This window comes from Colius striatus, chromosome 5 (assembly GCF_028858725.1).
Source record: "Colius striatus isolate bColStr4 chromosome 5, bColStr4.1.hap1, whole genome shotgun sequence".
Taxonomy (NCBI): domain Eukaryota; kingdom Metazoa; phylum Chordata; class Aves; order Coliiformes; family Coliidae; genus Colius; species Colius striatus.
In genome coordinates, this window is record NC_084763.1 from 21,137,501 (window position 1) to 21,162,840 (window position 25,340).

Genomic DNA, 25,340 nt, shown 5'->3' on the forward strand with positions numbered 1-25,340 from the left:
AAGGGATTAAAAAGCATAAAAATAACTTGTATGTAAGTTTCTTTGAGTTGAATTTATATCAGTCAGCCTGTCAGCACTAACATATGGGAAACATGGTTTCGCTACCATGCATAGCAGGGGCTAAAAGTGCTGTTCAGACCATGTGCTCAACTCCTACAGAAGAGGGACTTTATATCACTTGTGCAGCCCACTCACAAATTTAAGGGGTGACATCCATGGATTCTGAATATTTGGTAACCCAAATATTGATCTTGTTAAAGAAAATGTAAGATGCAGGGGGCAAAAAGAGATAAAGATCTTCTAGATCAGCAAGTAATTCAGTATACTTTAAATACTCCATTTTTTTTAGAAGCTTATTGTATTGCCATGGCTATATTGAAATAGTAGTTGTAGATAACAGAAAATTTTCACATAGATTTTCTGTATCTTGGGCTAACTTGCAGTAACATATAACATCTCCTTGTATCAATTACTGTAAACTAGTAAAGATCCCTACTGTTTCTGTTTTGTTTTGCTTCCTAAAGCCCCCTGCTGCTGTTGATTACACCTAGATCTGCTACTGATTGGAACTGTTAAAAGGCAAAGATAGTGTGGATGGTTTCTGAATCATTTAATTGTAGAACTAATAAGATGTTTTCATTGGGATCTAATAAAACAGATTGTATTAATAAGTGTGTATACTGTCCATGAAATTTCTGATTGCTTTTTCATAATTTTGCTAGATAGGACTGTAAGACTCCTAAGTCTAGTGGGCATGTGATTAGCAAATCTCTTTTTTGAGTAATATTACTGGTTGTGGTTTTAAGAAAGAAGTGGGAGCGTAAGCTATTCAAGGGCATCATACAGTAGAGATTTTGCTTTCAGTGAGTTTCTACATTTTTAGTTGTATGTAAGTATTCTGTGGGTATGTTGACATGCGTAGATAATTACATGAACAAGACATTCAGGTAATGCTGCTTTTTTAATAGCTGTATAATACACACTGCACTTAGTTCATGTGACCCTTGAAAAATAGCTTCCTTAATACAATAATGCTTGCCAAACAACATCCAAAATTGGCCTAGACATATGCTGGCTTATCATGAAATAGCCTATTGTCCTTCAATGGCCTGTCAGTGTCCGTTCAACCTCTCAGCTCTGGCAAGATTTAAAAATTATATATAAGAATACATAAAAGGAAGTCTTAAAATGAAGAGGAATAACAATAGATTTATGAAAGTTAAAATTTGAATTGGTGGCTTCCCTCTAATCTTTTATATTATTATTCCATTTCTAATGTAAATAGTTTTCAAGAATAAAGGTGAGATTACTATTTGGGGAAGACAAGGAAGGAAAGGAAAGAAGGAGGGAGTCTAAAGTTACCTTAATGTTTTACAGATCTCTAGCAAAACCAATAATCCAATCCCAGGCATGCAGGAGATGCTACTTCAGAGCAGCTCTTTTATATCTAAGAAGGTGTTACAGTGGAGAAGTCCACAGATTATGACTTGAGATTAACTCACTATTTCTTTCCACAGCTTCTCCAAATTTGTCCTCCTTCCAACATAAATATGATGTGTTCATGTGCTTTCAGTTAAGGAGGAACAGGGACCAGCTGAATCTGCAGTTTGCAAATTGTTCTGTTATTGTTAGTCCAATCAGCTAGTGTTTTGTTTGCCCAGTCACACATTTATTCTCAATAAGATCTTTGTCAATGTTTTAAATATTTTAAAATACATTTTAAAATCATTTGGATTTTACGATATTTTTACTTTTACCTCTGACAATGAGAAGAAATTCTGGTTTCACCCATATTGCTTTTAGCTGTGTATGAATCATTTTACTTCCCAAGTTTCTTCAGCGTTAGCTGCATGTTGCAGGGTTTGAGTTCAGGGAAATTAAGTCATTCTTTATTACAAGTGGTTTCTGATAATTTTCTTCATTTGTGAAAGACTTTTTGTTCTGAGAAATAAGATCTGGCATCCTCTTTTTCTTATCCCTTATATTAAAATTATCTTGTAGTAAAAGGGGTCGTGTGATTTTTTATCTTGGTAAAAGATAGTATTTTGCCTCTAGAGTAATGTATGTATTACATTAACACACCCTTATGCCAACATACATGCACATTTCTGACCTCTTAAAGGCTGTGAGGAAGAAGAGGTTTAAAAAGTCATTCCTTGTTATTCTAAAAACATAGTGAGGTGCTGGAGAAAACCAGCATAATGTAACATGAGCTTTTTTAAAAATATATATATTTACCTGATAAATGCCACAGGTCCAGAACTGATGAGGAATGGGGCAGAGCTAATCTCAGTACTGAATGATGACGATTGTTCATTTTTGTAGTACATGCTGTTTTTGGAATGTAAAGAGATTATTAAAGCATTAAACATTAGTTACTGAATACAAGTTCCCTACAATTTTGGCTGTAAAGATCACAAGGCAGCATAATGCTACATTCAAGAAAAAAGGAGCCAATCAACCACTTTGCACTTTAGTAGGCTCTTAGTTTCCGTTGATCAATTATCCACATTGATTATTTGATTAAAAAAGAATAAAATAAAATAAAATAAAATAAAATTACAATGTTGTGTCTAAAAAGTCTACGGTAGGAGAGGGAAAAAAAAAATCTGCTTATCTGAAGCAGATAGCTTTCCTTCTGTTTTTCTCTACTTTGTACAAAGACAAATGCATTACTGTAATGCTCATTTAATGTACTAACAGCTCCCAGGATCCGTTTCTTTTCTTTGGTCTGGGTTGTCTTAATTTTCTTTAGCTTATTTTGGCAGACATCATTTTTTGCCTGACTATCAGGAGCTGAGAATTTTGAACCAAATATCATAGATAATAGAGAAAGTGGGTTCATTTTTTAAACTGAGAGATTTGAAAAATGGATTTCTGTAGTTTTCTTTAACAGATGAGGTTGTCTCAGTCATTCTGTTTATAGTTGGAAAAGTATTTTTGTGGACTAGTTCTATTGAAAATTGTACCTGATGGACCCTCAAAGGCCCCTGATTGCTCTTACAGCTAATTCCTGTAACAAGATTCTGCAACTAGATTTCAGTTTCACTGGAGTGAATTATGAAGTCATCTCTGAACACATACCTACTGTACTGATAATGTTCAATAGATTATAAGGAGGATTATTTTTTACTAAACCTGTCAAAAAGAACAGGCATGGCTCTTTGTAGGGTTTGGGTTCGTTTTTCTTTTCTCTTCTTCTCCTACAAATTCTGTAAAATCCAAACCAAACAACAAAAAAAACCCCAACTGACCTAAAAAACAGGACACAGCCCTCAAAAGAAAACAGAAGCAAAACGGCATACTGTAATTATTTTATTCTTGTTGCCATCTAAAATGATGGCATTTTTCTTGTTCCTGATACTTTGTTGCAGTACATTAAAGTCTTGCAAGGAATATCTAACTGTACACTTCAAATGGAAGTGCTGACTGGAAGCTCTCATTGCTTCTTTTGGTAAGCTTAAGGTTTCCAAGTGCAGGCAAACATGGCAGACCCTTTGTGCTTCTGCAAAGTATTGTAGTATTCTTTACCTTAATCCCTGGCAACATCACCTACATTTCTTTGGCTTGTCATCAACATCTCTATTAGAGTAAAACTCCAATGCATGTAGTGAGAAACGAAGCGTGTAGGGGAAAAACGTAAAGGCTCTTGACTGAAGTAGTTCTTAAACTTATTAACGGACAAGTGTGCATGTCAGAAAAACACACTTGTTTGCTGTGAGTATATGCAATAGCTGATGGGTAAAGAAACAGAAACCTTAATTGCTGCTTACGTTTAGGTCACTGTTCATTCATTCATTCATTGCTGGAGCTATGAACTATTCATATGTTGCCACAGTATGTTACTTACACACGACTGATGGTGAAGGAAGTAAGAGCTAAGATGCTTCACAGACATTGACATCGGGGGGATTAACATGTCTGCTTCATTAATATATATGTGCATACATTAATGTTGAAGTATTGAAACTCTTTAAAATGAGACTAAAAACTACCTCTTAAGGTCTACTATAGTCCTGAGAAACATTTACATTTTTGGCATCAGCCGTACTAGTTTCTTAACCATTTTACTTTCACTTTGCCAGTGGGGATATGAGTGCAGACAGAGTGCTCATCGCTTGCCTGCTGCCTAGTTCTCTGTTGTTTTTCCTTAGCTAGGTCTGCTCTCTGTACTTGCTAGCCATCATTAAGCATATATGAATCTCTGTGGAGTGGCAGGCATGGATTCTGTGAGTGACATTTCTGGCAGCATTTTCCTTGTATATGGCACCAGGCCTGATTTTCTGAAATTTCAAGCATCCGTGATCCCCATTTGCTTCCGCTGAAGCTGTAGGTACTCTGTCCTTTTGGAAAGCATGCTGCTCTGTGCTAAATCTCAGGCAGTTAAGAGATGAGAAAGTCCTGGAAACTTACTTCACACTCATGTGACAGCCAGTTCTGTATAGCAGCAAGAATATCGCCTATGTGAAGGCACTGCCTCTCCTGCTGTATTAGCTACAGATTCAGTAATCTGCCCCTGTGAAACTAGGTTTTAGAGATCAATAGTGGATTGTTTAGTAATGTTTATTGAAGCTCTTTAAGATATATTTGCAACGTATAAAACACTTTGATATATAGAAGCTCACATTCTAATAAGATTACATTAAGTATCCTAATAAGATCAAGGCTTGAAATTATGTTTTTCCGGATTTGAGTGATATAAATTAATTTTAGTTTAAACCAGTGTCAGTGTTCTTAGATGTTCATTATAAATTCCCCATTTGCAGTTTATGTGGGTCTGCATTTAAATAAAAAAATTCAATTCTCCTATTAACACAAGAAGCATTTTTCTCTTCGTCTCCTTTCAGTGTGCTGCAGCTACACATTATCAAGGCAATGCTGTAATTATTAAACTCAACCAGTAAATTATATAGAGAACAACAGTGGCTGATCACTGAACTCTACTGGCACTAGCCTTTCACTTTTCATTTAAGTCTAGCCTACTATATAAAATGAATTCATTATTGTCAACTTAGATCCCTTGTGGAGGCTAATCCACATCACAGAGCCGTTCTGCTCAAAAGTGAATTCTCTTCAGGAAGACCTTACAAGTACATACGAACTAAAATATGCAGGAAACTTCCAGTGTAGACTAAATTAATTGTTACTTGTAAAAACAGACTGACCAGCGTGAAATGTTGGATTCCTTCAGTAAGATCTCACAGTCATAGTTCTGCTGTGATTTCTGTTGGTTCTATGTTTTATTGCATTGCTAATTCTGGTTTCTTTATAACCTATTGCACAGAAGTATGGATCTAAAGGCTTAACTCTAGCTTAAATGGGTTTCAGTGATGAAATTTGGTGCATAAAGTCAGGGGAGAAGCTTGGTTCGTTTCAGCATTGTGGTATTCCTCTTCTCCTTTAATGCTGTGGTTGGAGATACATTTTGGACTCAGATAAATTGTCTTCCAGCTCAGCCACACTGGGTAAAGATATTAGCTAGTTTACACCCAAGTACCTGTATGTATGTAACTATGTTATTTGGTTATAATCCCTCTTCCAGGTATACCACCTCTTATGTCAGAATGACAGCTAAAATGGTATTTAGGAACAGTCTGGAAAATTAGGAAAAATGGGAAAGTGTAACTGGCACTGATGAGTGACTAGCACAAAATGTGAGCTTCCTATCAAGCAACAGGTGTTTATATCAGCCCTTGTAACTTATGACCTGGCTGTCATTGTTTATTTCATTCTTTATCTAAAATACAAGTATTTTGGAGAAGATAAGAGTTTAGAATTGACTGGTTATTTCTGTTTCTTGCTACGTTTTAATTCACAGAAAGGTAAAGGTATCTCCTCTTACCAAATTTACCTTAGTAAACCTGATGACATTTTAAGTTCAGAATACAAAAAGTGTTAACTCTAGAGATCTGTTCCAATTTTATGCTTAAATTCCAAAGTTTTATGTGCAGCATAATAGCAGGGAAGAGTTGATTCATTGCATTTACCAATGACTGCCTGAGATTTTCCTCTGTCCTGTCAAATACAGCTGAGTATGTTTTTATGAATGCCTCAGTATGAGAAAAAGCAGTGCATTTCACTGTCCGTTTGGCACGAAGCAATGTAAAATTAATTCTGTATTTGAATTTCTCTGGAGTGTCAAGCATGGATCTTGTCAAATTCCTTACTATTTTGTTTGCTTAAAGACTTTATCCTGAGCTATGGAGCAAGAATAATAATGGCCTTCAAACTCAATTTACCAATATTTAATTTACACTGTAATCTTGGAAATCCACTTCAATTTCTTGAATCCACCTGATTCATTTTCAAGTAAACAATTTGTGGTCAATTTTTTTTAATTTATTTTTTTTCTTGTAAAAATTGTTTCTCTTGCAGTGTGCAAGAAATAGTTTAATTCCTATTTTTTCATTATAAGAGGCTAAGAATGTTAGCATTTGTGAGTCTATAAACATTTTAAAAATTTCAGGGAAGGTTTAAATATTTATGAAAATATAAAAGGTAACTTAAAAATAATATGTTTGTCTTGGAAACTTGTGGCCAGAACTTATCTGCACACAAATTACTTTTGGGAAAAGAGAGGAGTATGCTTACAGTCAGTTTTAATATTTTTAATGGTTTTCACTTTTTACTTTGCAGATTATATAAAGGCTTCAAATATTAATATATATTCAAGATTAGGGATTTATAGGCTTCTTTCATTTACAATTGATTGTCCATGAAGTTTTCTTGGTCTTCTGATTCTTCTGAACCTTAGTTATTGTGCATGCAGATACACAGCTGATACTGCTGCTAACTTATCTCATAAGTAAGTGAAACTCTTGGCCAAAGACAGCAAAAGCTCTTTGTTTCTTAAAAAATAGCTTACAACAGGAAGGCCTGTATACTGCAGCAAACCACGTTTTTTCTAATGTTTACAGTTTCGTGGTTATTGATATTCCAATATTGGAAGTAGGCTGACTTTTAAGTGTTTGTCCTTGTCACATATATTTATTTTTCTGAGATCTTTACCTTTTTTAAACAAGTTTTGAAACAGTATTTCGTATGGGTAGTACGTCTGGCTGTAGGTAATACAACTGAAAAGGTCATAGTGGTGAAATTAGTTTATCGTTACATAATTTGGGAGAGGTTGGTTTTAAAGAATCTCTCTGGTTTGTTTTGTCCTATAACTGTTGATTGAGTACTTATGTAAAGAAAGGAGTTAAATTTATTCATTACTGTTTTTGTCAGAAGTGCATTGAACATGACTGAATCGTTCTCCTCTTTTCTGTAATGAGGCATTTGTGTAATTCTGCACTGACACTTTAGAAAAGACTAAATCATTATTTACCCTTTCTTACCTTCCAATGTGATACAGAGCGTTACCAACAGGGAACTTTTGTATCAGAAAGCCATCAATAGAAAAGTTGGATATTCTTGAAATTAATGTTACCTTACTTTACATATTTGGACTGTTTCTTCAGTGCTTGTAAATCAAGGCTAGTTATTCTAATACACTGCATCTTCCTTTAAACATAGATATTTTTTTTTTCCTGAAGTAGATACTTAATAGCTATCCCACATGGAAAAAAGATTCAAGGGTTTCAAGAAATAGCTGTAGCAATTGCAGGAGAAGTGTATAAATTACCATCTCTTTTGGGTTTTTTCCCCCTCTCAGTACAACTCTTACTATAATTAGCCAGCATTTAACAGCAAATGTTTGCTTTGGTTAAATTATTCAGAACATTTAGTTTACTTGTCAAAGGTTAGATCAGGTTGTTGTTTGAACTGGTAATTAAATGCAGCCTAATACACTGTCATATTTATATGCACTATCAGCCCTGTTTCCTCCCTTTTCTGTATAATTTCATAATGTTCAGGGTTGACATCTAGACTTCCAACTCAGATCTTGTTTTCTTGTTAAGAAAGCTAAGATTTTACTTCTGTGTTGCATTGTACATGTGTATGCTTAGGAAAATAAGGATTAAAGTTGTTTGGAATATCACAGCTATGGCCTTAATCATCATAAAATTAATGAAGGCCCTTTGAATATTTTTATTTGCATATTTTTATAGATCATTACACAGCATCTGGTATGTATTAATTATTTTTCAGAGATGAAGGTGAGGTGGACAAGTGCAGACCTCTCCTTTACTAATTGAATACCTACAAGTCACAGTAACATGAAGTGTATTTAAATTATGTTCCTTTACTGGAAATATGCATAAAAGGTTCCTAAAAGAATTACGTAGTGGATTCAGATGAGCAAACAAAATTAAAACATCTCAAGATCAGAACTTCTCATGAATCTAGAGCGGTGTGGCCTTTGTTCGTGTAAATTCGGAAAGTGAGTCTATCATGATAAAATCGATGGAAGTTTTAGAGAAGATATAATTCAGTCTTCTGTAGTTTCTTACAAAAAATTTAGAAACTGTTTTTCACACACGTTACACAGTTGTTTAATTGAATTGTTGTATATATGTATAATGTATCCAGTCCTTTTTTTTTTAAATCCTACCTATAGTACTTAGTGTGTTGAAAGTGTGGTTTTGAAAGTCTCACAGTTCTGTCAAATTAGAGTTATGCTGATTTGTAGCCTTGTTAAGAAACAATTCATGCTTGATGGTAGTGACATCCTAATTTATCCACTCTCATGATGATCCCCCCAGACTGTATTATGTGGTTGCAAAAGCTGAGGCAGAAATAAGGGCACAATGTATAAACACTGTCATTAAAGCTGACATCCACACCTTAGTTCCTGCACGTGTGGTCTCAGAGTAGAAGAATTAGGGTTTTTTTGTTTTGTGGGGTTTTTTTTTTACCTTTTCCTCCCCATAAACATATTTTTTAATAAAACTGACATAGGCAACCACGGGCCACAAGGTAGAAAGATACAGGAAAAACAGAGTTAAAAGTGAAGTGTATTCTTGATTATAATTTTAGCATTCCTAGTGTAACACTAAAGAAACTCAATGTATGGTGTTCACTTTGTTATTTTGCAGCTTGTTAAATTCTTATACTTCATGGTTGTAGGAGGCAGCTAAAAAATAGAAAATATACTGTGCTCTTATAGAAAGTATTTTGATAAAGCATATTTATTCTTGTATACATGATCTGAACTGTGAGCCATTTTGATTAATGTTTTAAGTTGCATATGCATATGGCATAGAGAGGATCTAGGTTAGAGTAAAGTCGTGATCTCTTATGATGGACTATCTAAATAGAAACTAGAATCAAAATTACTAAATGGATTCAAAGTTGTACACAAGTGCCATATGGGTCTAAGTCTTGGGATGGATATAACAGACTGTCACTAATTCAGAAAACTGGTCTTAAGTTAAATAATGGCTGTAGTAAAGTTTAAGAAGTATTCACAGATCAGTTTGCACCAAGACTGCTATTGATGGGAATGAAAAGCAGTGTAGTTGTTTCAGAGTGTATCTTTAAGATCACTGATAGTATGCATCAGGAGAATTTTCACAGCATGACATATATCCATGAAAGCAGCTATTTGTAGGAAATAATAAGTTTAAAATTTTAACGTGTAGTATTAATGTATGAATAAAGTCTAAAGCGTTTTCTCCATAAACTAAGGAGCTTGATGGTCAAATGGTACCTTGATCATGAAAGAAACAACCCATCAAAACCAAAAATTCTGTTCTTTCCTGTACATCCCTTGTGATCATTCTGATTGGCTTTGAGAAGAAGAATGCAAACAGTTTTAGTTAAAATATCCCTTAGTCCTCTATGCCAAACTGTGCATATGTCTTTGTAAGGTGAGACCACTTTCTTCATCTGCTTTTTTCTGACATCACTATATCAAAAGAGCTCTACTAAATACAGAGGCGGTCTTTAATTTAAAAGACACAAGAAGATCTTCTCTCTAGCAGGCTTTGTAGAGATATACTAGATGACATTTTTTAGAAAGAAATATGTTGAAAATACTGTTTTCATTTATTTGAATGGATGAGAGAAGTTATATGAGGTTCTTTGAGGGAAGGAAAGATGATTTGAAATAACACAGTGAAGGAATTATTTTCTGTCTTTCTAAATAATTTCAGTTTAGTTCTCTTCTGCTTTGAATTTCAGTTGTGATATGTTCTGATATTCAAGGGTTTGCTTATAAACATGGTTGGTAAAACAGATCAGGATTTCTCTTTTTTTTTCCCCCCAACCATGAATAGAAACTTCCAAAGCATGGGAGTTTGGATGAGTAGGCAGAGGATCTGGTGAATGCCTGAGAAATCCTTCAGCTTCAAGCCTTCCTGGCAACAGGTGGAATTACAGTGTGTGTTTGACAGAGAATAGTCATTTTAGTTAGGCAGTCTCTGTCTGTCACCTCTCCCTTGAAGAAAGATCTGTCCTCTTAGGCAACCTTTTCCTCCTTAACGATCAGGAGCCTAAGAACACCTGCTACTGCTGTCTTATGTCTTCCTTTTAGAAGAAAAAGAAAAATGAATAATACATGACAGACCAAAATTTCAAAGTAACTACTAATTTTAGGTGCCCCAAGATGCACAGCCTTACTATTAAGTAAGAAACAAAAGTGAGAACAGATCACACCTATATTCTTTATGCTTGATTTCTTTCCATTTACTTCTGGATCCAGTTCAAAATCCTCATTTTGTTCTTCATAGTGTGCTTAAGTGGTCCATAATCTGGCCACTGGTGGGTCCCTTCTCTACCTGAACTGGGTTACTTCTCTACCCTAACTAGGTCATGTCTCTACCTGAGCTATTACCAGAAATACAACAATTTATAAAAAAGAACATTTCTTGAGATTTCTGAGTGCAAACAGTTTCATATGGTCTGCAGCAGGAAAGAAAATCTGAAAGCTACCTTTTTGCAAATTGGTACTTCATGGGTTTGGAGACTAAAAAAGCAAAACAAAACAAAAAAAAAACATTGATCAGAACGACAGTGGGAAAAATAGAAGAGATGGAAAGAAATATGTGAAAACAGTTATTTTGTACAGGAGAATCCAGAGTGTTAGTGTTATCATGGTTTGTATGTTAAATACACTTAAAAAGTCATACTGGTCCATCTGACACAGATAAGAAAACTGTCTGCAAAGGCTTTCTAAAAACAATAGGAAAAAATAATAACATTTTCTAGACATATCTTGTTTACATCTGTTATATTTTTTTAATAAAATGGGCTTAAAAGCTTAGCCTCAAGGTGTTGTAAGCTTTCTATAAAGTATAATGACAGCTGCTGTTCCAGTACAATTCTTGAAATCTGTTCACTGTTTTGTGGGAATTCCTTTTTATTGGTTGCATGCAATAAAACTTGGTATTCAGACAACACTGAAATATTCGATCTTATCATAGTGGTTGGTGAATTAGAGCATTCAACTAAGCCTAATGTATTGAGGAGCTGTCAGTCTATTGTGTTACCTCTTAAAAGTCAAAAAGCTTTAGTGTCCTGCCTGTTGTTCTGTTCTCATTCCCCTGAACAGAAGAGCCTATACAATTCTCAAGGCAACTAATCCCTTAGTCTGCTACTACAGGTCTTGTTCAAGATCTTGACTTGCTGATTATGTGTTTTTATAAGAATGTCATGGAAAACCAGGCTCTTGTGTCTTGCTCTGTGATGTGTGCCAGCCCACTTTTAAAGCAAAATAAACCCAGGACTTAAAGAGAACAGAACTTGTTGGTGACAGATGTTTCTGGTAAGACAAATTTAGTACCAAACCAAAAAGCCCTTTTAACTCATAAATTACAATTCACTTTTATTATTATTTCCCCCCTTCAAACAATGTATCTTACCCTTATTTCTGAATTAATAAGAATCCATAACATTAATTGTTTTAGGGTACATTTCTAAAGTTCTGCAAGTTTAATTTTTTTTTTTTCAGACAGAAGGAATTGCTTTCCTACTTGCCATTTAAGACCTGCATCTATTTCAAGTTTGAGGCAGTAGAGCCAGTGTGTGTTTGATGTACCATGCTGTTTATGCTATTGAATTCTATACCTGAGTTTTACATGCTCTGGCAAGGAGAAGGGACTGCCCAGAAAACATTTTAGGAGGTATAAATGCCTCTAAGTAGCAGTGCATTATAGTAATCATTACGCTACAGTAACCTTGCCTGCCTAGCTTCTCTGTGTTTGAAGACTTCAGCAAGACCACTTGTTCCTTTGACAGTTTGATGTTTATGTACAGGAAAGGGTAGAACATTCCTTCCAGCTGCTCAAAAATTTGAATGAAAAGTATAGAGTGGGAAGTGATAGGAAAATAAGTAGTAGCAGATAACACTGTGTGTAAAGACCAAATTATTAATGAACAAAGGGTATTGCACTGTAATTTTCTCCCATTTAAAATATTGCTAACCTTGGCAAGAAATGGTACTGAGAGTTCCTGAACACCAGAAACAAAAGAAATAGTGCAAGATGTGCTAAGTAGTAGAGTTCACCATCTGCAAAAGGAAGAACGTGCTTTGTCATCTCTTTAGTAGTATGGAATAAAGCAGTATGTTCCTACAAAAAAAAAAAACGAGTGAAATATTACACCTAGCAGTAGTGATGGTATGAAGTGCTTTCATGTGGACAACTACCCACTAAGGTTAGCTTGTTTCTTCGGTCCATTGTGTTTCCAAGTCTCAGGGGTTTCCTTTACTTGAGGGATTTTATTTTATTTTAGTTCATTTTATTTAGGTATTGCTCTTTAAAACTCGCTACATCCTAGATATGAATAAGCATTCTACAAAAATACTAAGCTGATGGAGTGGCTCCTAAGCACCCTGCTTTTGTTACTGCAGATTTGAAGAGGCTGGGGAGAAGCAAAGTGAACAAGCAAGACATAGCATGAATACTGTGCCTGACATAGAGTATGTCTTGAGACTGAGCATTAGAGTGTGAGAGGGACCATTCATGGGAAGCTTCAGCATATATTTTAGCTTCTCTGAAGCTTTTATCCTCTTGAGTATGGCTTTTAGACATATTTAAGTAAGCCACTGCTCCCACTGGCTGAAATAGTGGGAAATCCTTGCAATCTTTATTCATTGCACTGCATTCAAATTAGATTTCAAATAACACCTTGTCTTTGTTTTCGTCTTGCACCTGGTTTTCTTCTGCAACTATGCCCATTTGAATTCCCTCATCAAGACTGGGTCGCATAGGTGGACATGGGTTGTGATTCTTCACGTTATGTAGGAACTTCATTGTAAGATATGAAACAAATTCTGTCTCTCCCTGCTCCTCTGAAAGTGCCTATGAAATTACCCTTGTTCCTTAGCAAATGGGGCTTACACCCATTTTATCTATACCTCGGCATGAGACTGTGCTTCTTTAGCATCTGAATATCTAGAAGAGAAATACTTGATGCAAATGTCTCTGTGCATTCATGAGCATGCTGGTGTTTCCATAAAAATTTTGTCAATCCCTGTAGGAAACTTTTCTAAAAATAGTCAAAGAATAAAGGCTGAGTCCTAGATTAATTGCTTACTACTTTAAAGCTTTGATACCCTAGAAACTTATTTCATTGAATACACTTTTAGTGTCTAAGCTAGTTACTATCATTTTGGGTAAGGCTGCAGGCTAAGCTGCCATTTTTTCCAGTTCACTGTTTTGTTGATTTCTTTCAGTCTTGACGTTCTTTAGCCCTGTGAGTTACGTATGTATTACTAAAACATAAAGCGTGTAGCGTGGCACAGTGCCTGTATGTTCCTGAAAGTAAAACTCTTAAATACTTAAAAGCAGTCATTTCCGTACCGTAAACAACAGTAAACTACTTTAATCTCTTCACTATCTTTGGAAGGACAAGCTTTCATGTAAATTATATTGAACTGTTTTGTAACCAGGTAGATAAAATACGTTTTAAAATAAAATAAACAAGGGATTTCTTTAATTTAATGGGTTTCCAATTGTTTGAAACATTTTAATATGATTAGATTTTTCACCACCTCTAGATTGCTCTAAGAAAAGAGAGTAGCTTCATAGTTAAATGATGTAAATATTTGAAATCTTACTGCATTTTTCCTTCTCCTCTTCCATCTTCCTTTCACTTTTACCTTAAGTTTCTTTCAGTCATGTCATAGACTATAGTTTCCAGGCTCTTAATAGGTCTTGTCGCTCCTCTCTGGACTGCAGCAGCTGGTTCTTGTCCTGTGCTGTCTGTCTGAAGTTAGATACAGTCATTCAGCTTAGGCCTTAGTAGAATCAGATGATGGGAGGATATTTACTAAATCTTTTTAATAAACTTCTTTTCACTACAAGGAATCCTCTATTAGAGCTTTCACTTGAAAGGAAGTACAGTAATACAGCAACATAACATTTTCACATCTGCTAAACAGCTAGATCCTTCAGGGCAGGGGCTACATTTACCTGTGGACTTGAGATCTTTATCATTTTTGCTGGTATTTATTGTTTGGAATAAATTTTAGATCAAACTTGTTTTCTCTTAACAGCCTCATTGTGGAGTCATCACATAAACCTGCATTAAAAATAGATATAGTTTGTTATTGAGGGGTTGTGGTTGAGCTTTGATGGGGTTTTGGTGTTTTGTTTTAGAAAATTCACACTTAAAAATTGAGACTGGCTTTGGCTGATGTGTCTTTTGGTTAGGCTCTTTGGGTTATTGATATGATTATACTGTTGGGAATTTAAGGTGATTAATGCTGTTTATTGTTGTCACCATTTTCAATGCAGAATAGAGAAATTGTTTCACCATAAATGTGAAACATCACTGTTCATAGCATTAGACCTTAAGAAACATTGACAAGGTTGGTAGGAGGCTGTGGGTACTAAACATAGTGGTCAGCCTTACATAAGGGTTTTCTCTATTTTTTTCCTTAATCAAACTAGCATTTCTTACAGAATCATAAAACGTCACGAAAACTGTAAGCTAGCAACTGCATGAATTTCTTCCCTGCTTTTAAAGAATATATGGAATATTTTCCTGTAGCATATTTACTTATAATAAAGTTTTGTGTTTGTTTTTTATTTATTTAACTTCTACCATTAAAAGTTTTTAACTATCATGTTAATTACCAAGAGAATACATTGTCATGGTCTCAGGCTATTTGTGTTGTTTCTTATCCCTGACATTTTAATTCACTACTGAATTTATACTTTGCATGTTTAAGTACTAGTAAGACATGAAAGTTGCAGGGTTAAATCTGTAGACAGTGCTTTAAAGCTCCTATGATAATTGTTCTTAGGTATGTATTCCTTTACTGTGGCTCTTGAGACAAGTATTTAATAGACAACATTTGAATAATACAAATGTGCGGTTGGTAAAAATGGATTAGGGTTTCAGGGTGGTACCAATGGGTGATATTTAATATTGAATGACATGTATTAAGACAAATGCTTTTATATATAATTTATTTGGCATTGTAAATGCATTTGTCTTGTGAGATACAGACCCCCTGTTGCCACATGAAGTATTCTGGAAAGGTTTGGAGTAAATAAATAATAAAACCACTTTGATATACAATCTAACAATATTAAATATTAAGACTTTCACATGATTGATTTTAATACTTAATTAACTTATTTAAAGTCCAATGTAACTCTGTTTTTGTATTAAAGATCAGACAGGCATAAGTTATATTGCAGGAAATGTTATTAAATGAGACAAAATTAATTGCATTTCACGATCATCAGACTCACTGATGGACTCACCTGTCCATCAGTGGCATGATATTGTTTGTTTTATTCTGGACCCCAGCTGATGTTAATGTTCATTTGCTCTATCACATCAGTCCATTTTTATGTTTGCATCATTCTATTTTAATGATATGTAATCTGATGCATTTTATAAAAGAAAACAGACTTGCTTTATGTTATACAAAGTTTGTCAAGTTGTGCAGTTTTCTTCTGAGTTAGTGTTCTTCCTGTGACATGTTTCTTCAGTGGGTGCTGACAACCTGTGGAAGTGACTGTGTAGAAACCTTAGCTAGTTTTAAACTGAGGGGAGTGTTGGTCTTTGAGTTTGGTGCAGTCTTGATGGAGGTTTATTTTTCAAAGGGACTTGAACTGCTGTCTTCTGTATTTAAATGGAGGTGATGGTGATAAGGGGCTCAAAGTGAGCACAAGAGCTTAGTGCAATGAGATAGGGGGTCCATGGGGCCTGAGTAAAACTCATTAGCTGAACAAAGATTAAAGCAGCAAATATTACAGGTTGGAAGAAAATTTTCAAAAATGCCTATTGTCTTAGATGCTGTGAGTGTCTTAGTAAAATTTAGCCATGTTTAAACATACCTAATGGTCTTCCTTTTCCAAAGTTTATGCTCAGGACTATCTCCTAATAGCCTTTTATGAAGATGTAACCAGTTGAGTAGATGGTGGCAGTGCAGTGGATGTGATTTATCTTGATTTCAGTAAAACATTTGACGCCATGTCCCACAGCATCCTGGCAGCAAAACCGAGAAAGTGTGGGCTGGATGGTCAGGTAGTGAAGTGGATTGTTAATTGGTTGAAGGAAAGAAGGCAGAGAGTGGTGATCAATGGGGCAGGGTCTAGTTGGAGGCCTGTATGTAGTGAAGTCCCTCAGGGGTCGGTGCAGGGACCGGTACTGTTCAATATATTCATTAATGACCTTGATGAGGGAACAGAGGCACTGTCAGCAAGTTTGCTGACGATACTAAACCGGGGGAATAGCTGACACGCTAGAAGGCTGTGCTGCCATTCAACGAGACCTGGACAGGCTGGAGGGTTGGACAGGGAGAAATCTAATGAAGTTCAACAAGGACAAGTGCAGAGTCTTGCATCTGGGAAAGAATAACCCCATGTACCAGTAGAGGCTGGGGAAAGGGACCTGGGGGTTCTGGTGGACAGCGGGATGAGCATGAGCCAGCAACATGCTCTCATGGCCAAGGCCAATGGCATCCTGGGGTGGATTGGAAGAGCTGTGGGCAGTAGGTCAAGGGGTCTCCTCCCCCTCTACTCTGCCCTTGTGAGACCACATCTGGAATATTGTGTCCAGTTCTGGGCCACTCAGTTCAAGAAAGACAGGGAGCTGCTGGAGAGAGTTTAGCACAGGGCAGCCAAGATGATGAAAGGAATGGAGCATCTCCCTTCTGATGAAAGACTGAGAGAACTGGGGCTCTTCAGCTTGGAGAAGAGGAGACTGAGGGGTGACCTCATTAATGTTTACAAATACGTAAAGGGCAAGTGGCAGGAGGATGGAGCCAGGCTGTTCTCAGTGATGTCCAATGATAGGACAAGGGGCAATAGGTATAAGCTGGAACATAAGAGGTTCCAAAGAAACACAAGGAAAAATGTCTTGACTATGAGGGTGACAGAGCACTGAAACAGGCGCCCCAAATGGGTTGTGGAGTCTCCTTCTCTGGAGACTACTCTAGATGGCCCTGCTCTGGCAGAGGGGATAGACTAGATGATCTTTCGAGGTCCCTTCCAGCCCTTAAGATTCTGTGATCCCTGCTCAGCTCTATTCAGAAAAAGCATGACTTCTTTTTTTTCCTCTCCTAGTTTAAGAGAAATAATTTACAGCCCAGGAGATTTCGCCAGTGAAAGAAAACTGAGCGTTTCAGAATTATTTGCAAGTCATCTGTATTTCATTGCTTTGAATAAACACAATGCAGGTTTATTCTACTAATACTTAATTCCTTATCTACTTTAAAATGTTTTTACCTTCTGGAGAATCCTCGCTTCTATGTGCTAACAGGCTTGATTGCTTCATAAGCTGCAAATGAGGGGCAGAATTGTGGACCCTCATAACAGGATGCTGTCAAACTTAACAAAACGTGCATAAGACCATTACCACATCAGACATTTGCTTTTAGTCAGGTCGTTTTAATCAATTTGACTTCACAGGGCAGCTAATTTATCACTTAGCTAAACAAGTATTTCCTCTACTTGTCATCAATTTAAGTAATTAAAGTGGTAAACTTTGCTATATGGTATGAAATAAAAGCCGAAAGATAATTTGAAGATACAGTCTAATAGAATGAATGCAAAGAATTATTTAAATATTTTGGTACACTTCAGTAGTTTTCAGAAATGTCAAATTCTGGTAGTTTTGCTAATACTGATGTAATCTAATTTTAAATTTTAGTCTATCCGTGATTAAACATCATTGTTCAACTTCTTCCTCGATGTTCATGGGTTTTTCCTTTCTTTAAGTGTGAAAAGTTTTGCATTTTTGCTTGATTGTTCAGGTGTAAGAGACTGTCAGAGAGCAAGAGGGGGGCAAGTGCTGCAATTAGTGTAATTCTTCTGCCCTGGTCCTAAGCACCTTACACAAGCTTGACAATCCTGTTCTTTCATTTCACTACTGGGAGTGGGAAGAGACAAAAATGGGTGTTGTAAAAGCTCAGAATTGCCTAATTCTTTTTCACCAACCTAGTAACCCCTGATTATGTTTTCTGTTTTTACCTCAACAATATGAACACGCTTCACATCTTAAACATTAACTTTGCTATATATTTATTTGTTTTACAGTTCGAATAATTAATTTTTAAAAGTCTATACAAACACTGTTGATTAAGGGTTTTTAATTTAAATAATTTAATAAATATTTTTCAAATAATGCTCCTCTAAACTTTTTGGATGCTGAATGTTTGTGTTCAATGTCTGTTGCAAGTGGAGGTAAATAAATGTCTTGTGACTTAAAGTATAATACTCATGTTCAACTGTGCTATGTTTTGTTCATGAAATACTGATTTTGAATTTAGCAAAGTTTTAGGGTAGTCTCACCACTTGTTCGCATAGTCTCACTGCTGAAAGAACTTCATGTATAAAATTTGGGGTTTTTTTAACTTTTACTCTTCTAACTGAACATTTATTATAATCGGTTTATTATAAAAATATTTATTATAATCTTATTACAGATTCCCCTGCTGTTTTGTACAATTCTGGTTATAGCAATATGCTTTTATTTCTATGTAAGACGTGTCTTTGCCATATTTTGCCCAATTCCATTCCAAGATGTGACTGGTGCTTCATTGGCAGTTCACCTAGTGATAGAAGCATATATCACTTTTTAACTTGTGTTTCTAACTAGATACATATGACTTATATGTCATAAGGAAGGTGAAGTATGGCTTAGTTGAGACTGTTGCTGCTGACAGTCTGGTGAAGAAGTGATATTCATTTTTAATATTTTAAATGGGGTTTTCAAAGCATTCTATACTCTGCAGGTTTGCATACAGGAAGAATGGCAATGCTTATGAAGGCATAACTGTGTAACTAATTTATGGCAAGAGGTGGTAGAAATTAATATCATCTGTAGCAGCAGCTAATAGGGATGGCAAAAAATTGTAAAGTCTCAGGTGCACAGACAAGCTAAGTACTCACTGAAAACAAGAAGAGTTCTCTGAATTAACATGAATATGTTCAATCAGACTATCTAATACAAATAAATAGTTGATCCCTGCTGTGTAGAAAGAAGTTGTTAGTAAGGTAGATGTTAGTAAACATCAGTTATGTTTCTCCTAATGGAAATAGGTTGGTATTTTATCACCTGTGGAATATGGAGGGGGTCACGGGAAGGGAGTATGATGTGCTTTTAGCAAGTATCTGCATAGACTCCCTTTAATACCCAGTGGAATTTTGTGTTGGAGTCTATGAGCCTAATTTTGGGGGGATTTTTGGTCTTCATTGAGAAACTGGGCTGACAGGTCACAGACGTACTGACAAGCTGCTTTCACTGGAAAGCAGACTGGATTCTCTCCAGGCACGTTGATCAGTGAGGAGAAGGTCTGTGATGCTATCCTTGGTGACATGTGAGGGCTGCCCCTGCTCACCTGTTTAAGGAGAGTAGCCAGACAAGGAGTTTATTCGGCTGTCTTTTCCCTGGGCGAGTTAGTATCCCTTCTCATTCCCCTAAGTAGATGAATGTTTCGTATGTAGCCTTAATTACTTTTTCATGTATATTAAACAATAGCTGAACTCCCAGAGCTGGGAATGTTTCCTGGTCTTCACGTTTTTTAGCCCTTCATGTTTGGAGGGGAAAAGAAGTAGGAACAGATTAAAAAAAAATCACTTCTAATTTTGACTGAGGTATTATACTAGATAGCTAATGTTCAACCTTGTAATCTAATAATTCAATTTCCTAATTCTGGAACATTTTTTACTATTTTATGTTGAGAATGTTTTTTAATTTTATCTCATTTAATATAAACAATATGGTATAGACCATTACAAACAACCACAAACCTGTAAAGAATCACTCTGTCTCAGAGGAAGAGCCAAAGTGTTATCATAATTGTTTAATGATTCTCTTTATTAGAAGAGCTGAAAAGAACTTAAGTATAAAACTGTAAAGAAAATTGCTTGAACTAAGAAGTGACAAGACTAAGAGGTAGTGATATTTTTTTAACACTAATCAAATGTATCCGTAAAGAAACACAAGTAACTGATTAAATCACTGTGCAAGTATGAAAAGTAAATCTATTCAACTGTTTAAAACTGCTCTAACCGTCTGTAAAGTAAATTATGTCTCTTATATGTTGTAAAGGCATGGCATTTGAGGAGTATTAAAAAAAAGATAAGATGGATACAGAACAGAATATAAAAGAACAAACTTACTGGAACTGATTTCATACCATGTTATAGATGTAAGAAAATGTCTGTAAGACCAAAGTCTGAAGCATATTGTGTCTTAACCAAGTGGTGGCTGCTAGAACTTCAAAGTCTGATTAGATCATTTTGTGCCAGGTTCTGTTTGAAAGGCACTCAAGATTGTGTCTTGGTCAGGTTGTGCAGCAATGTCTGAAGGACCATAAAAATAAAAGGTTAAACTCTGACATCATAGTTCAAAACTTGTAAAGATAAAATCAACAGATTGATAGAAAGGTAATTACAGTTATACAGCAAAGGGAACAAAAGCAGTAGCTAAAATTCCAGCAGGAAGAAATTACATCTATTTCTGCAAAGTTGGGGTTTTTGTTTCAAGTTTTTAATTAATTTAGTTAAGCTATCAGGTAGTTACAAACATCTCTCTATATTATGTAGCCTTCAGATGGCAGGTAAACCTTGAAGAGTTATTAAATTGACTAACAAGTTTATAAATGTTTTTCTCCCAAGTTCCCATTAATACATTTTTCATTATTATAGTTTATAAATTCTTTCTAGCTAAAAAGTAGTCGAAGATGATAGTAAGATCATTCCAGCACAACACTTAATACAGGTGGCAAAGCAAATGAAGGACAAAACTCTCAGGGAATACAATTCAGAAGAGCATCCCTCCGGAAACAGCCTGGGTGCATTGATCTGAAGGAAATACCTATCAGTGACCCAGCTACCTTTGTTTATTATTTAGGGGGAGGGGTTCACATAATTTACTAGGAAAATGAAGCAGATGAATAGTGTATAAAACTGGAAAAGTCCTAAGAATCCCAGTACCTCTTCCTTTATTGACAGTAAACCAAAGGTATAAAGCATATACAGTCAAGGTCGAGCCTTGTAAGAACAAAAGGAAAAGCTTAATAGAAGTATTTTCCAAACTTATAATATACTAATCCTGAAAGTGTAGGAGGATATTTGTGTTTGTCTCTGTAAATTTTTTTTTAAATATAATTTTCTTGGAGTTAGAAAGTTATGGTACTTGTAAGCTAAGCAGTTACACTAAGTGATTTTTAACACTCAACTGACACTCATAGGTAGCAACTTAGTGTGCTTGGGCAAATAAAACCTATTTGACTGCCATAGTTCTTTTGTATTGCAATTTAATAAATTGCTGTGGACTGTCCAAAATGCAGTCTTGACAATTGTACTCTTGTACTGTTAATGCCCTGGAAAAGTCATTTTTGTTCCTTACTGCTCCAATCATAACACCATCTGCTTTTCACTCTTTTATTGTCATCCTCATTCATTGCAGCCGACATTAGCTTCCAACACTCCTTACATGAACATCTAACATAGTTCTTGTTCACTTATGTGATAGTGATGTGAAAGCCATTCAGCAGCCTGTGATAACGAACCATGTCACTTACTCCTAGGTTTTCAGTTTTGTGCTTTCTTCTTTTGCTTTTCACTTTTGGAAGAACTTAATTGTAAATATTCACTAGCTAGCTGGTGATATTATGCTTGACCTATGGTTTCTGTAAAAGAACTAGTTAAAAAGAAGTTTTTCTAGGATAAGAGATCTTGAATCTAGAAGAGTAATGACGATAGGCCTAACATCAGCTTTTCCTCTGTAATCTTCATCATCTCCAAGAACTAGAATAGGATCTCCTTGGAATCAGTCTGAAAGATGAGTTAGGGAAAAAAAGATGAGGTAGAAAAAGGAAGAAAAGAGGCTCCTGCCCCACTTTAGTCTGCCAAAACCACACTTGGACTTTTGCTTGCAGTGTGCTATTTGCAGGTACTATAACAATTCACTGTTACCTTGTGTGATTGAAAATTATTTAGAGAAACAAACACTTAGGTGTTTCTTTTTTTTTTCTTCCAGATAAATAGCCTTCAGCTGGAATACAGTATTGCCAATATGTATCATTCTGTGTCTGAAACCAGTCACCCTTTGCAAACAGAGGAACAAGAAATAGGCATTGATCCCTTGCAGAGTTACTTGAACAAGCCAGGGGAAGGTGAGTTTTGTATTTTTGTACTTCTTTTGCTTTATACCTAGAAACCTCATATAAGTGTCTCATGATAACTGTACCTGTCATAATTTGTTTAATTCTCCCGATGAAGTTGATCAGGGTGACTTAAAGAACATTTCACAGAGTATGTGTAGAACACTCTGACACTGATGAAAAACTACAAAAAGTCAGCTTTCAATTACAGACAGAAACATTAGCCAAATGTTTAATGCACTGTCATCCCTTTTTAATCATAAACCAAACACTGACTTAGCATAAGAATATTGAAATGCAACATGGCTTTATGTTACTTTCTCAAGCATGGGCTCTTACACTGCTTTTGTTTTTGGGATTTTTTTCCTGGTTTTTTGGGTTTTTTTTAATTCTGCAATAAAGTTCAGTGTGTTATTTTGGATAAGGTTATGCAAATAAAAAGGCTGATTTTCCTTTTCTTTGGTTTGACTCAGCACCTATATTCTTATTTGAAAAAACAAACTGTTAAAATTGAGATAGAATTAACAGGCTCTAACAGTAGAAATTACTATGTAACCTAAATTAAATTAATTAAATGCAGTATTTGGAAGACTCTAATGAACAGTGAGAACACACTGCTTGCATAATGTGATGCATGTCTGTGGTGCTTGTCTTTTCTACTTATTTGCTAGTAGTGACAGTATAGTTAGTTCCAAGAAAGTGATAACCTCAACAAGAAAGCTCATCCTTGTCATGAAAACATTTCTCAAGTACTCAGTCATACGCAGTGGCACCTTAACTACCTGTAATTTTCCAGTCATTGAACACATGTACCAGGAGGGCGAAATAAAAAATTTATTTTAAATTACAGAGTTGAAACAACTTTGTCACATTTCCCAAGCCTCTCACTCAGATCAACTACTCTGTGTGGGTATCTGTCTATAAATCATCTGTTTATTAGTGCTTATTAAAAAACTATGTCAAGTTTTATTACTTCCATTTATAAGAAGCTGATTTTTGGCCTTAAAACATATTGGTAAAACTTCATTGTCCCTTTGAGCTATTTTTTTTCCATTTTTTCTTCATTGGTTTACAAAGCTTTTTCAGTGTTAGAAAATGAGAATCAACATCTAGGGGGAAGTCTTTTAAAAGCTGACTGTCAGTGTTCCTCCTCTATTATATTTGATATCTTAATGATACGGAGCCATTGTAGTTTGATAAACTAGATCCTTTGTTCCCATATTTTTAGAAATCGGAAAATAATTTTTTGCAATAACCTAAAATAATAACCATTTTTCAGAGGAAATATAGCTTGCTTCTGGTCTACCCCAATCAAGAAAAAGATAAGCATTTTCTTTCAAATTTTTTTTCCTTAAAAAGATGCTAGTAATTTTCTCAACACTGTTTCAAGAAAAAACAAGATTTTTACCCTGGTAAAAAAACACTGTAAATTAATTTTACCCTTTATTGTGCCCAGAAGCGATTAGTTACCTTGACTGAAAAGGTTTCTCATTTTTATCCCAACCTTAACATTTCTACAACATACAAAGTTATTAGTATTGAATTGATGTTTAAAAGTGCCATTAATTCATTTACCCCAAATGTTCATTAACAATGTAAATGTATGCTGATGTTCCATGAGACAAGGAAGTGACTAATGACTCTTCCCACTAACAACACTTAAAATGAATAGAAACTTTAGATAGCTAATCTTGAAGTAATCAAGACCCTCATTCAGCTTGGCATCTCTGTATGCTCTAAAACAGCTGTCAACTGTTAAAAATATATACACAACACACACATACGCACATGCGAAGATAAAGATATGTAAATACATGGTTCCCCGAGTCATAAAGGTTACCAACTATGGTACATTTTTTATGTTCTATCTATGTAAATATTTTATATAAAGCATCCATTTCATCTCCGTAGGTTTTTTTGCTGTGAAACACATACTGCATTTTAATTTGAAACTTTATATATCCAAAATAAGTCTTCAAAGTTTTAATCTTTAATTTTAAATAAAACACACTCCTAGACTGTGTTAGATCTTTGGCAGTCATAGACCTAACAAAGTCATTCCTGCCTATGCAATCTGTTCATCATTGTCTTTACAAAAGTATTTAAGACAAGGTTTTACAACTCAACTTTAAGCAGGATACAGATCAACTTGGTGAAGATGCGTATCTTAAAGTTTTATGTGTCACGTATCATAGAAATATGGAGGAGAGGGGGTGTCTCAGTCAAAGATGTTCTATGCAATACTGTGCAACATCAGAACATCTGAATTGGTTTTTTGAAGCTGTGCTGAATGCTTAAAGTATTACCTTGCAGGCAAAGTGATGGAAGGTCTTCACTGAAGTGAGTTAAGAATAATAAAGCACAAAAGGATGATGAGATTAAATATTTAATCATAGAGCTAATCATTTTTGTTAATCTACATAAAGTATTGTAGTTTTAGTTTGTGGAACTGATACAAAAACTTGATGGAGAACCAGAGAATGTCATGTCCACCAGGAACTTTGAAATTCTTTCACAAGACATTTTCATAAAGCAAAAGAAATCTCAGAAATACATGGATCGTTGTTCAGTACAGCTGTTTGGAAAACTGCATGCATAGAGTACTTTTTGTTTATTTGCTCTCAGCTTGGAAGGTTGCATTGGATAAGACTTCAGAACTATGTTAATTGAGTCTAGTAGTACTTGGTGCTATTATTAAAATTTCTGTGAAGGTATAGAGAAAAATCACGGTGTATTTGGGACAGAGCTGTTAATGCGATAGAGGGCAGATGTACAATTCGAAGTATTCTTGAGATTTTGGAGAAATGGCCTGAGAAGAATAAGATGTGGTTCACTAGGAACAGCTGTGAGGATTAATGTTGCAAATACTAGGCAGGAGACAATT

The 25,340-nt window shown here is 35.3% G+C and overlaps 1 protein-coding gene across 4 annotated transcripts in view; it reads left to right on the forward strand.

Annotated features, from left to right (window-relative positions):
- The window catches only part of TBC1D5 (TBC1 domain family member 5), a 327,211-nt gene that overhangs the window by 109,034 nt on the left and 192,837 nt on the right, over positions 1-25,340 (forward strand). For all 4 annotated transcript variants that reach the window (XM_061996640.1, XM_061996639.1, XM_061996641.1 and 1 more), the window contains one exon: positions 22,333-22,468. In XM_061996640.1, coding sequence (XP_061852624.1) covers positions 22,369-22,468 — 100 coding nt within the window. In that variant the 5' untranslated portion in view covers positions 22,333-22,368. The remainder of the gene's footprint in view (positions 1-22,332; positions 22,469-25,340) is intronic.